Below are 15,201 nucleotides of genomic sequence, written 5' to 3'. Positions count from 1 at the left end.
ACCATTGTTTTTACCAAGCATAAACTTTATTTTTACTGAAACAATATATATAATATCCAATAATATAAACATACGTTTCTGAAATATACGGGGTGTCTCAGAAGTCCCCTGACATAGGATAACTCTGTCACAAAATGTAAGAGGGAAAACCGTCTCCAAATCTAACGTTTTCAATCTAAAGTGAAGAATTTTTTTTAAATCGGACGAGCCGTTTGGGCTGTACCCTCTCTATGCGCTCAATGTTAAATGAAAATGCAACGTTGCAATTTACCCGGACCCACAATATAAGTAAATGAAGTTACTGTTTGAAATGGGGACTGGTCATAGACACGTTAGCTTAAAAGAAAGTAACTTCATTCACTTTCGTGGACCCAGGTAAATGGCAATGTTGCATTTACACTTAACATTGGGCGCATAGTGTACAGCCCGAACGGCTCGTCCGATTAAAAAAAAAAAAAATCCTTCATTTTAGGTTAAAAACATCATATTTGAGACGGGTTTCCCTCTTATACGTTGTTGTAACTCTGATAATAACAAGAGTTATTGTATGTTAGGGGACTTTTGAGACACCCTCTAGATAGGAGCATATACAAAAAGAAGAAGAAGCCATTCTCAATGTTCAAGTTATCGACCAAAGCAAGGAGCTCACCGATTTTTTAAAGAGTATCATTGATAGATTCTTTTCATTTTTATTATTACACAATTTTACAAACAGGAAAATAAGAATGTGAGTTAATTTTCTTGCGTACAATTACCAAATATATAGTTTACTACTAACCTGGTTGCTTACTCCAGTTGTAGCAGTATTAGACTGCATTAATTCAGCAGGATTATAGAACTGAACATTCCCAGTTTTGGCAGGGGCTCCAGTGTTTGGATTATACCAGTTAACAGGGTTCGAAGGTGGTGCAACATTATTTGCCGAAGGATCTGGAAAGAGAATAAATTGACATATACACATCACACGAACGTAGAAGTTTCTCAATGCCCCAAGTGTTAAGCGTGTTTACCGTAATCTATAATGTAATTTCAATTTTTTCCAAACTAATGTAAGGAAACCCTGCAGTTTTTGCTGCTAGAGCTCTCGCTTGGATCATGATCGTACTTCAAAACCGTACTGCGTGGGATGATCAGAAAATAAGGTTACAAAGTATGCAGTGAAACGTATGTATATATATATATATATATATATATATATATATATATATATATATATATATATACAGGGTGGTAGGTAACTCCACCGACAAACTTTGGGAGGTGATTCCTTATATGAAATGAAAGAAAAAAGTTCTAATAAACATGGGACGAAAAACGTCTCCTTTCAGAGTTATGAGCCGCCGGAAATTTGAAATTTCACATTTCGAAACACTCTGCCTCAGAAACTACAGGACCGATCCCAAGCGGTTTAAGGAATTACAAAAGAACTAGTATGCGTTCTATCTAAATATCTATGTTCTACCGTGGTCCGTTATCGGCGAAACGAACTGTAAAAAGGAAGTTAAGGTATAGGGATACTCCTTTAAGTGCTAATGGCGCGTTCGTTTCGCCCATAACGGAGGATGTTAAAACATGGATATTTAGATAGATCGCATACTAGTTCTTTTGTAATTCCTTAAACCGCTTGGGATCGGTCCTGTAGTTTCTGAGGCAGGGCGTTTCGAAACATGATTTTTCGAAATTTCGGCGATTCATAACTCTGAAAGGAGACGTTTTTCGACCTATGTTTATCACAACTTGTTTCTTTCGTTTCATATAAGAAATCATCTCCCAAAGTTTGTCGGAGTTACCTACCACACTGTATATATCAATCATACAACCAACAGATACAGAACGTAGACTAAAATTCTACATTAAGTTAATTTTCGACAGTCTCCAAATCGGGTTTCAAGATTCCCTCCTGGTAAAAATCCTGTTCTTGCGTGTTCAACCATGTTGCCACGAAGTGTTTCACCTTCTTGTCTAAAGCGAAGCAACGGCCTCCTAGGTGCTCCATCAAGTGCAAGAACAGGCCGAAGTCGCTTGAAACGAAGTACGGGCTGTAAGGAGGGTAGTAGATAATGTCCCAGCGAAACCGTTTCAACAGCGTGATTAGGCTGTATGCCTCTACCAGCAGCAAACTTTCGACATCATTCTGCGATATGCTGACGAGACATTAAAATCTCTTCGTAAACCTCTACCAGCTGCCAGTGAATTTCAGCCACGGTTACATGTTTCATCCACAGAAATCGAACAACTAAGCGGACTTCTTCGAGACCAGTTTTCCAAACGAGTCGCCATTTGTGTTTATTTACAAGTAGCGCCGTAGGGGCGGGGGGCTGAAACTCTGCAGAGTTGCCAATTATATGTATTAAAATTACCGCACGCTCCTCATTTCTCTATAACAGACGAAACTCCAGAAATATCGGTCTTGTAACCTTAGTTTCTGATCCTTCCTCGTATTAAATGTAACCTGTAGTTAATTACTCATTAGTTACGTCTTTTAATTACCTTGAACTATTCTTATTCATGATTTATTTATTTATTCAGATGCTTTCTGGCAACAAGTCTCATTAGCAAATTACCGCGTCTGAAATCGACGTACCAAACTAAAGCGAGAAGTAAAGAAGACAACTCTACTTCATCAAGATAATATTTTTAAAGTTAGTGACTGTCCTACCTTTGCAGGGTGTCTACTAAAATTCCAAAATGAAATTTCGTGACTTTTTCTTTACCAAATCTTAAAATTTCGTAACATTCTCAAGAGCGAATTTGGGTACAAATTAGGCCAAATGTTCATCCATGCAACAGAAGCGCCTTTTGCTCGCGATTTAGTAGCGTCTAAAGCCGACCAAAGACATTTCTGGTGGTAAATTTTGAAGTTTTATAGAACAAAATTTTCCGTCTATATTTATATTTGTACAGATAAAAAAAAAATCGTGGCCAAAAAGCTAAATCTCTTGACTTTCATGACCGTTTTCTGATATCATGACACTCGTGATCAATAGACACCCTGGTTACGTTTAGATTAGTTTGGATGCTCTCTGAATCACTTGTCTATGTGTCCTCTCTTCGGATGGTTCACCTTTTACTATTGAAATACGAGTGCATACTTCAATTAATTTATCGAAACAACCATCAATTACAGGGTAAAACTTTCATTATTTACCAGATACCAACACATCTTTTCGTTTTATTTCTTTCTTTTTTCAGTTTAAAGTCTCAACACTATGTAAAGAGCCTAAGAAAGACTGTGATCGCGAAATTGGACGATAAAAGTGGAAACAAAAAAGTGTGAGAAACAGGAGAAAATCCAAGTATATGTAGCTTGTTCACCAAACTGAAATCGACAACTGGTACTTCAGCGTAGAGAGAGAGAGAGAGAGAGCGTTACTCAAACGAGAAGTCTTAAGGTAAGATACTTTTAACATGTATATGAATTGTCCAATTCAAAACTGATTATCCTGAATCTAATTGTTTGGTTATGAAATATTATGCCCTGATGTAAACTCTTTCTTTGTCAAACTAAAGGCCGGCAGGTTGGGGAAGGGGAGGGAGCCTCTCATAATTTGTACGTGAGAGATAGTAGCGACTACTAATTTTGGATTGGCGAGTGCGTATGACTTTGGAATTTTGCGCCCTGATCTGCTGCTTACTTTAGATTCGAAAATAGAGTGTACAAACTGCAAAAATCGAATCCGAATTACTACGCGATAGATAGATGAAGTAGAGTTTAGTGTCTTTTTTAGCAGCGAGGCTACACGAGACGTGGACTTACAGCTTAAGGTGGGATCCGAACCACATGAACTCCTGCCGGTAATCAAACCTGGGTCTCCCCGGCCGAAGACGCATATAATACAACCACGAGAAAGCTCACCACTACTGGAGTTTGCAAGTACGGCAAGCGCTTACTGGCAAGCTAACCCAGGGCCTTAGACACAAAACGAAGATATCTCAACCAACAGATCACAAAGGAACATCATAGAGGTACACGACAGGAGATTTTTCACAACTGAGTTTTCCTCATATATGCACGGACTTTACCTCTCACAAAGTGATATAAGTCACAACTGTTGCCACCTAAATATATTTTCACTAGAGCGGCAAGTATGCTTCGCGTCCATCTTCCTACGGGCTTTTTGTAAGTTACTAACATCATGGGTTATTACGGAGACGGTTTTACATAACAGAATAGTCTGTATCAAATAAAGCACCCCATACAATGGCAATATTACGGACAATCTTTTCTCATATTCTTATAACATACAGCAACACTTACTTTGTCTACCTCCTGGATATCCTTGTAGAATTCTTGATTGATACATTATTCCAAGTGCCTCAAATACCTTCAAAGTTTCATGTTTTTACCATCACACTAAACTGAAAAAAAAAATAAATAAATAAATAAATAAATAAGTGATACAATTTATCAAGAAATAAGTAACTAGTAATCACTTATCGAGATATGGAAAACATTGCGATATAATGAATTATTCACCTACTCATGTTCTTCAGTCAACTTTTCTTCTAATATTTCGAGTGCTACTCTCGAGTATTCCTCCTCAGGAACAAACAAGGGTTAACAAGGTCCTTTTTCACAATAAGATATTCACACTACTTTTTTTTTTATTATTATTTTTTTTTTTTCAAAGAAGACCATTAAAATTTAACCAGTACTTCCAGATACTTTTCGTTTCCAGTAGAATTGTGGCCTATTTGTATTACCTCACTATATACAACAATTAAGAATATATTACAACGTTAGTGTGTAACTACTCTGAAAAACTGACTAAGGAACATAAGTAAGTGAGCAACTTTTGTCATCTGCGAAAAAAGAAAAACTTTTAAAAAGGATATACAGGATGGTCCAAAAGTAAGTATACAACCAAGTACTGATCTGCATATGGAACTTTATATGATTTCTTATTGTTATCCATACATATATTGACTTAATTTCTTTTGTTTGTTTGTATTTAATTTCTTTTCAGTTATACCTTAAGCTCGGAACAGACCGAAGAAATTAAAACTCATTTTAATAAATTAAAAGGTCAAACTTGATCAATGCAAGGCTGTATATCTACTTTTGGGTCACCCTGTATACTCGCTATGCATCGCAATGCAAAATGATAGCATATTTTACACATGCATATTTCACTCTTCTTTACATGCGAGAAACATCTTGCGAAAAAGAATAACACAGGAAACTCCCGATTTCGTTTTCATTTTAACATTATGTCACAAAAGAACCTGAATAGTGCTTTTTACAATGTATTTTTATGACATACTTCTAGACGTATTATTTACAAGCAAAATGGTCAAGTAATCATTAAAATGATTGTGCACCGAGGCATTGTTGACAAACACTTTTTATGATAAGTGACAATGAATTTCCTCATAACAAAATTGTACCGGTAACGGTTTCAAGTCTGAAAATTCTGGACCTACTCTGTACCATAAAGGCCGAATGTGTAAGAACTGCCGGAAGAAGATCTGAGCAGTTTTTGAAATATTCCAGATGTTTATTTTCATTATTTGTCTTCTGGGAAAGGGTGAAAAGTTTAGGAAAATGTTTCTTATGCTTTTTAAATGACTGTAATGTTTTTACTTAATTTTCGTTGATATTTTGCACTAAGAAATTAGAAATTTTAAAAATGATGTAGGTATGGAATTATACACGAGTGAACTTTACAATGCCCGTCCAAGTTGGTATTCTTTCGCGAACACGAGAAATTACGCTCAACTAATTTTAACAAAATGGGTCCAAACTTCCTAAACCCTACCCTACCTTACCCTATTCTACTACATCCTTTTAACACGGTCTAACTTATCGATGCGCAGCTGTAGCGTCTATTGTAAAGTTTATTCTTGTAAACAAAAGAATCAAATCTATAAATATGTACAAAATTAATCAACAGAACAGATGGTTCCATTTCTCCACACTCCTAGGGCCATGCTTTCAATGAGAATTATATGATTACTTTATAAAATCTCAAAACTGAAGAATGTTTGGGCTTGCGAATTCAATAGGCGTCAAAGTAGATGGTTATTGATTTAATTCTGTTTTCTTCACTTATTAGTATTCCTCACTATATCTACTTCGTTCCATCACACTGACACTTTCTTCACTGATCAGCTTTTTTTCTTGCCACTGTTATTATTTTCGAATGGCAGTCAGTATCTCTCCCAAATCCATCGACAGCTCCGCAGCCGGTACTGTGATTTATAGTAAGCCGTTGTAAACAAGCTCGTTTATACGTATACTCACCACGCTCGACTCCCCTTGCTGTGCTCCAGCTCTGACTCGGTTATATAGTATTTGCACTTTTTAGTGGTCACTAGCAGAAGCTGTTTCGTGTGCAATGGATTGTAGTTTTTATGCCATATGTCCCTAACTGTAATTATACTCATCACTACAAATAATGAACCGCTCTCAGTATCAAGTGAGCCAGTCACTACCAAGTGATTTAGGGGAGTTTTACTTCCCTTATACTTCACTAAATCCTACCCTTACTTTAGTGTAGTTTTACTCCACTAAGTCATTCCCTTATTTTCCATTATTGTGTTAAATTTACAACGCCCGCTCCAGCAGGTATACTCACTCAGAAACGAGAAATTACACACTAATAATTTTATGAAAATGAATCAAAACTTACTTAACCTTAAGCTAACCCCTAGCCTACTTATTTATATCTTACTCTACTCTACCACACCCTACTCTACTATACTTTTTAAAAGGGTAAAGTTTACCTTCATTATTTTATATCAACACTACGCCTAGTTGTCCTCATTTTTAGTTTTATCATCATCTCAACACTTATTACTACAGGTTTCGGTAACAATTTCGAGATGAGAGGCCAAAATTGGCAAAAATCAGAATGATTTAAAGGATAAATAAGTTGATAGTGGCGACTGGCAATTGATGTTTGAGTAAAGTGTACCGAAAATTTTGACTAATTTAGTTCTAGATTACCGTACTTGAACTTTACAGTGACTTATTTGGGAAAAGAAAGTGATGTATTCGTAACGAAGACAGAAAACAATGTGCCCTACTCGTTAACGCTCGCTCGGCGGTACTGTGTGAATTAAATACTGGTAACTTAACCTAACTTAATTTAACGTATAGAACCACTAAACGACCGAATCTGAGTAGAATATCGCAAAACAGTAGGTGAAAAAGCTCGTTAAACAAAGGCCCAGGTTTTTCAGCAGTGACAGCTTGCGTTCATCTATCCTTATTTGCCTTTCTGTTGAAGTTGTGTGCTATTACTGTCGTTCTTACACATATTGTTTTTCGACAGATCCTCAATTATTCTCCCTTTTACGCACTTCGTTAATGAACCGTTCGAGTATTTCAATAATACTTTATATATTTTTTTTTTTAATGCGCATGATGAATCGAAAACTAATTCGTGTAGATTGAATCCACTACATTACTAATACAAATATCGTTATCTTGAATCGACTGATGCCTTCGAAACTCAAATGTCATTAGTGCCCTTATGGTTATCTGATCCTTCAACGCATACATAGACAATAGGTTGGCACATACACTATGTCTCTAAATACAGTGACTGTTCTGCCAATATCTACAACTAGAGTTTCGAAAGAAAAAGAAACGATCTTTATGGCTTTTTTTCATTTCTCTGTCACTATTTGACCTACAGGTTTCGCTGTATACATGAATATCTATAGCCAAAATTCGTTCTGAAATAACACCACCCACAATTTTCAAACACTGACTACTGTATTCATAATTGTTACGCAAAATATATTTTAAAATCGATTAGCTGTAAATCTTCACTTCAGAATTTGTGACTACCGACATATTCTATGTGAAAACTTAAAACTCAACGCCTAACACAAAATTTATTACTCAGTTAAATATTAATCTATTCACTATGTCAATATCCCGCTCCATTAATTACTATATGTCAACAAACTTTAATATTCAAAACAAAAATATAATTACTTTCACCAAACTAACATATAGAGCTTTCGTGCTGTGTGAAAATGCAGTTGTTCTACTGCTCCAATTTTACACATCCGGGGAGATTTTCCACACAATATATAAACAAACACGTCATCTTATCCTTTACAATATTAGCATAGAATAAGCCTCTTAGTAGGTTTGGCAAATATTGAAACACGTATTATAAACAAAAGTGCTGTAATATGGAAGTTAAAAATGACCTAAGTAATGGAACACTTACATTCCAGATGGAACTTCATCTGGAACTGACGACAAACTCCTGTCGTATGCACACAAACACACACGCAGACATATGTAAAAATAAATAACGCACACAATCGTACAATGTGTCTATTTTACTATATATGTAACTTTGGATTATAAACCTATATGCATTCGATCTCGCAGAAGAATTTTAATTCCTGAAACGATCAGAAAACAACATAGAACAATCTACACATCTACACGGAATTCCTGCATGACGTGGAGTCCAAAGAATGAAGATTCAAGATTATCTTCAATAACATAATCTCATAATAGTGTAAAACGTACTACCATAGAAGTCTTCCATTTAATACCCAACTAAACAATACAAAGTGATTAGTATATTAAATTAATTAAAAAGTGATTCGATATTAATAAGTATCACAAATTTATTGCTTATTGACCCTGAATTTTACTTTTGGTGCAGATTTATTGAAAAGATCCATTTATAAATCTATTTCATATTATTATTATTATTATTATTATTATTATTATTATTATTATTATTATTATTATTATTATTATTATTATTATTATTATTATTATTATTATTATTATTATTATTATTTAGTCTTCTCAATTTCATGGGGGAATCTAAAAAGATCATATTCATCCTACACGAAACAATCATAAGTTCAAAATTTTGGGGAGAAGTATTCTAGCACTTTGAAGAGTCTCAAACATGTCTACATAAAACCTTGACGTTTGACCATAGGTCATATCATACTCCCTAGTAAAATATCCTTGTTACACCAAAGAATTTAACGTCCCCGCTTATATACTTAGTTTAAAGAAAAGGGATTATTAATGGAAGTGAAATAATTGATGGAATGAGAAGTAAAATGCAACGGAAAAACTTTAAGATAACTGATGGATATAATGTGCCAATGTCCTTCATGCATCTGCGACAGTTGGCCGAACTTCGGACTGATTGATTGTGGGAGATCATCTGAAATGATCACTTCTTATGACTTTATAGAGGTCAATGGCCTCTTGGTTCTGGCAAGGGTATCTTGGCCGCCTCATAAATTTCGGAAGATGTGCATAGGACTACCCCTCAAATTTTGGAAATTGCCTATACTTCATATAATAGTAGTCGAGGACTGGAGTATGATCCTCTGTAAGTTTTGCCGGTTTATCACGATGTCCTTTATGGGTTATTAAAAAATTGCTGAAAGTTCAAATTTCATAGGCTTGTGACAAACAGTATCCTCTTTGATGAGGCCATATTACCGTACATGGCCTCTTTCATTTTCATAGAACACGAGTACTTTGACGCACCCCTCTCCAGATTTAGGAGATCTATATAGGATCACCCCTTAAATTTGGCAATTGGGAAAAACAAAAATTGATAAATATTCTCTAGGACCCAAATATCTATCACTATAAATTTGATTGGTTCTGATTATCCCACTTCTATGGATAAAAAATTGCGAAAAATATGAACATAAGCAATATATCGTACGATGTGATAGATTATTGACCTAATTTATTTTTCGTCGATATTTCTTTATTACAATATATATCCATCTGGATGAATTTAAGTACTCGTCTCTTGAATAGGGCACTAATATCATGGCTTCACTCCTGTTAAATCGTGGTACGATTAGGGTACATAGGACAATCTTCTTAAATTTGGGAGTTGCCAAAAATTAAAGTTGGTAGATGTTCTTTAGGAAACAGATACGTATCTCTTTAAATTTAATTGGTCCAACTTACTTGTTTCCACAGGTAAAAAATTGTCAAAAACAACATGACATTTTTGCGGAAAAAATTGAATTAGTCACAGTATTAGGCGTGAATTTTAAATGTTGTACCATATGGTTCTTAAACAAAGTATTGTTTCTTTTGGACTTATTACACGAAATTGTCAAAATTCAAAATCGCATATGGCGCGGAGACCCGGGTTCGATTCTCGGCGGGAGCTCATGTGGTTCGGATTCCACGTTAATCAGTAGGTCCACGTCTCACATAGCCTCGCTGCTGAACGGGACGTATAACTCAAAATCAATCAACCAATCAATCAAATTCGTATAAGACAGTGGTATCATAACGGACACCTCTTAATTTTTAGGTGGACTCATGCTTAAACCTGACGTCCTAAAGGACTCGTAAATTTGGGTAATGACTTCATTCCTTGATATTGTTTAATGCACTCTATGAAAATCATATGAAGTCACACATGATTTAGCATTGATATTGTACCTACAGAAGGTAATTAAAATAAAACACTAGATAGTATAACATGTTTTTTTTATTTTTTGTTTCTTCTTTTGTTACACTAAAATACTGACATGTTTTTTTCAGTTATTACAGATGTCTTTTAATCACAAACATATTTATGTTTCTGAAGTTTATATTTCATAGAAGACACATGTCTCTTCTGCTTGTTCTTTTTCTTCTTCATAATTATGATGATTATTTGTTCCCATCTGATGTTATTATTTGGTAATGTTATTTATGATTTCAGTTGTAGAAGTAGTCTGAAGAAGGAAGTTATATACTTCCGAAACTCTACCATTTCTAGTTAATTTATAATAAAGAATATAGACAGCCTTGTAAGAAAGTTATGTTTAGTTTGTGTTTAAGATGGATACAAAGCCTTTTCATCAATATATTTGTTTTAAGGTGGTTTTGTTTTTTGTTCTAGAGTTGATAAATATTTTGTTAGAAATCGACGTCGCAGAAAACTGGAGAGCATACGACAAGCGATCGAGCAGAGTCCTAAAGCATCTACAATTCGTCTCACTTGATAACAGAGCACAGCCTTTTTACTGTGTGACAAACTTTGTGCTTCGTACTGAAAAAAAAATTATCATATATGTCATCATCTCGAACCTGAGGACTACGTGGTACTCATGGCCATATGCTACGACTTAATGAAAATTTGTTAACACAGGTCCTGTTCAGTGATGAGGCTATCTATCATACCTGTAGTCTGGTTAATTACCACAACACTATGGTGGGCTGAAAAACAACCAAACAGCGTTACTAAATTGAAACGTAATACTCCCAAAGTGAACGTGTGGTCAGCCATCATCAAACAAGCCATTTACGGTCCATTCTGTTTTGCTGAAGCAACATGCATGAACTTGGACATACATGCTTCAGCAATTCCTGCAGCACCAATTGTTTACTAACAACACTCTTTATTTGGTAGTGTTTCAACAAGACAGCATCCTACCGCACTTTACGCACATTGTTATCAGTACGCTGGATTGGATGATTCTTACCACGGTTCTAGACAGTACGTTCCCCTGACCTAACGTCCCTGGGTTCTTTTGTATGTGGTCACATCAAGAGTCAGGTTACAAAGCGGAGATTAGGGATTTGGTGCACCTGGTTAAACGCATTTGGGAATCACTGCGTACAATTACCTTAGCAATGTTGCACTATGCGTTCTGATGCACCACAGAAAGATGGCAACTCTGCTTGGATATGGAGGGCATTCATGTCGAATTGCTCCGATTTCTTTGACTTATGGTATCTTCTTTGATATTGTGCTCCTTCCCAGAAATGATTAGCGACTTCTCGGGCATCCTGTAAAATTATAATTCTACTTTTGAGTGAAAAGGCTAAAATATTTTCAAAGAAAGATAAGATCCTGTAGATCTTTATAACTAAATAGTAAATCGTTTGAATGAAAATGAACATAGGCTATTTGCTGTTTAAGTATTGCGTTGAATCGATGAAACTATAAAGAAACCCTTTCTCTTAAACTACTTTTTTTTTGTTGTTATTTTCGTAGATAACCAGTAATGTATTATGATTATTTCATAGGAGTGCTTTCTTTTTTAGTTTAATTATTTGCGTTTTGATAGGCATGTCTTTTTTAACATTGCTTGAGCGAAGGGTTTTAGGTTATATTCAGATTCGATGAGAGTCTAATAAAGTAGGGATTTGTGGGTTACCTCAATATTTTGCTATCTGAACTATTTAGTAAAGAAGACGTTTTTCCTGTAATAACTAATTCTTATTCTTACTAATTGGTTCTTGTTTTTAGTTTATTTTTTGAACATTTTCGTGTGGTTAAAAAATCCATATGTATAATTATTATGGTGACTTTTTCTTTAGGTTTTGGGGGCCGAGGTTTTCAGTGGTAGAGTGTTCACCTCTGGTACATGGGGTCCCTGGTTCGATTCCAGCTAGCGCCAAATGAAATTTGAGGTGGACAAATACCGTGTATGGGGGTTTTCTCGGTGTTTTCCCGTTTCCTCCTACTTTCTTCATTTCACCAATTCAATCATTTCTCATCATCATCGTCTCCTTTAGCCTAGCCGGTATAATCATCGGACGTAAAACTTAAAATATTTGCTTGCAGAAAACACTGTTAAGAAGTAGGTGCGTGAACTCAAAGCAGTGCGAACGAGTGCGAAAGATAAGCAGAAGCCTGGGAGTACAAAACAGTATCAACTGATACTAAAATTGTCTATGTACCAAATTTCACAATATTAAATCCCCACGTTAAGCGGGTTTGCATATCCAGGCTCCTAACTATGAAAACATTTACGCTCAGCCCAACCTCAATCATTTCACGAATTCAACCTGTTTTACGTATGTTATTAGGACATAATATCGATTGTAATTTATTCTAAAAACACTTTTATACATTGCAAGAGCTGTAACGTCCAAATATTTACTGAGAACTCATAGTCGTATCGGAATAAACAAAAGCGAGTATGGAACAGTAAACTGATTTCACAAGAGGCAAAAGAAGATGTGAAAAGGCATACAAAACGCTCGAGTGGTTTGGGTCGATACACTATCAATCACATGTTCGTATGTTCAAACCCGGTAGTAAGTTGTTTCTTTTTTTTAAGTGTCTTCCTATTTTCATCCGGAGGCTGAAAATATTTCTTTGAGTAACTCATTGAAAACTTCTTTTGTTTCAAATTCGATTAGAACGGAACATTATATGAATTGCGAATCTTAAATTCATAGCTAAAAAAATGAAGTATACTCACTACTCTATTACCCTCTGATTTGTAACGAAAAACTATTTATAAACAGTGGTGACTTCAGAAAATTATCCTCGGGGGGAATTTCAATATGCGCGTGGACGGCAAACATTGGTAGTCCACATTGAGCACGATAGAATATATAGTCCTGAAGGCGGAAATTTCTTAGCTCGAGAGGGGTCTCAAATTCTCCCTCAGATCACGTCATCATTGCTTAAAAGCTTTACGTAACAAATATAATATTACACTTGTTTCTCGTTCTACATTTAGAATTGGTAAAATCATAACTTATAGAGGATTATAATAAAAGCATAAAAATTACAATACCAATCATGTATAAATTATCCTGTAAGTTACCAACTTTGGGTCCGATTAAAATTCAAATATTTGTTTTCGGATTGCACTTAGAAGTAAGTTCTCTCTAAATAATCCTGATTGGAAACCCATGTTTAACACTAATTAATCAATATTTAAACGAATATTTTTTTATTTTACTATTTTTACTATTCAATAGTATATACACTACATTTCCAAAATAAAAATCTCGAAAATGTATATTGTACGAGTGCAGACTCGCAAATAAATGATTATTTATCATATATATTGGTCTCTATTCGAAATTCTATTTAATCGAATCCGACAGGAACACAAACAGAAATATCGAGAACAGGTGAGAAAAAGAGAGAAAAAAACGTTATACTCGGCGGGGACTCGAAGTAAGTTCGAATGGTGCTTTACAAGCCGAACGCCTTAGACCACTCGGCTATGGTAACAACTAGTGATTGTAGCAAAGGCTTCGAGTAGTAGTTCTTATTACAGAATAACATTTTCTATTGCCTAAAATTTAAACCTAATTTACTTTGATATAATATATATATTAATTTGTTTCATGAACACGTTTTCGTTACTTTGATGAATGATGTATGTTGTTGATATAAATTCTATTACACGTTCTTTCGTAAATATTATAGAAAGTATCAGGGTTATTTATGATCTTTTATGGAAATTGACTGGCGCATGCGCAGTACACAGACAGTTCAATTGGAAGGCGAGGAAGGAAACGCTAACACACTGTTAGAATATTTCCCTCGCAAGCAGCAGTTCCCAACCGAGGGACGGCGGGACGCACTTCGTTCGCCTGGGGTGGCGTGAAGGGTTTACGAAGTCCCTTCGTTGTCTTATATTTCTTGAATGATTATACACAATATCCAGTCACATCTTCTACACATTTGGAAGTGATAAATCGTAGTATAAATAAACCGTCCTCCACACACAGTGATTGTTGCTTTTCCAAGATTATAAACTGAAACACTTTTTATTTCAATAGAATATAAAAGTTTCAATGGGAGGGGTTACAACCCCCTGGGTCTTCGATATGTCACCGCCTAAACTGTAACTTTCAAGTTAGAATCGAAAAATGGAGACATGTGACCTACTTGTAAATCTTTGTACTTTCATTTTCCTTTTTTCTTCTCAATTGAGCTTGAAAAATGTAAAAATGGGAGGTTAAGAACTTCAAATATTACGTATATTTAAGCGTATTACGGAATTATATTTAATAGAATCCGGCAGGATCACAAACAGAAACGTCAAGAAGAGGTAAAACCAAATTGTATTGTGGTGCGATTCGAACTACTCTTGAATGGCGCCTCAGAATCTCTAGCAGACTGCCTTAGTCCACTCGGCTAATGTGACAAGTTGAAAATATAGTAAGGGTGTTTCATGTTCAATCTTTTGTTACAGTATGAAATTTATTTTGTATTCTCTGAAGTTTAAGCCTATTTTGGCCTGATGTAATAGTCTGTTGAAATTGTTTTATGTTTACGGTATTCTTTACTTTGACGAATGATGTTAATATAGGTTCTATTACGTATTCGTTCATAAATATTACAGCAATTGTCAGTATTATTTATGATCTTTCATGAAAATTGACTGGTGCATGCGCAGTAGAAACAGAAAGATGCACTTTACCGACATTTGTCATACACGCCAGAACGCAAATTTCTAACAGGTTTTCAAAATGCCTCTTTC

At 35.2% G+C, this 15,201-nt stretch overlaps 1 protein-coding gene across 12 annotated transcripts in view; it reads right to left on the bottom strand.

Annotated features, from left to right (window-relative positions):
• The window catches only part of Sec16 (endoplasmic reticulum export factor secretory 16), a 139,327-nt gene extending 130,879 nt beyond the window's left edge, over positions 1 to 8,448 (bottom strand). For all 12 annotated transcript variants that reach the window (XR_014132113.1, XR_014132114.1, XR_014132115.1 and 9 more), the window contains exons 1-3: positions 8,190 to 8,448; positions 4,259 to 4,359; positions 779 to 930 (exon numbers count right to left, since the gene is read on the bottom strand). Coding sequence is in view for 9 of the 12 variants with exons in the window: in XM_081764077.1 (XP_081620203.1) it covers positions 779 to 930; positions 4,259 to 4,304 (198 nt within the window). In the remaining 3 variants the exon portion in view is untranslated. The remainder of the gene's footprint in view (positions 1 to 778; positions 931 to 4,258; positions 4,360 to 8,189) is intronic.
• Positions 8,449 to 15,201: the final 6,753 nt, after the last annotated feature.

Source organism: Thermobia domestica, chromosome 7 (assembly GCF_964235325.1).
Source record: "Thermobia domestica chromosome 7, izTheDome1.hap1.1, whole genome shotgun sequence".
In the NCBI taxonomy this organism is placed as follows: domain Eukaryota; kingdom Metazoa; phylum Arthropoda; class Insecta; order Zygentoma; family Lepismatidae; genus Thermobia; species Thermobia domestica.
This window is presented reverse-complemented; position numbering and strand designations above follow the sequence as displayed.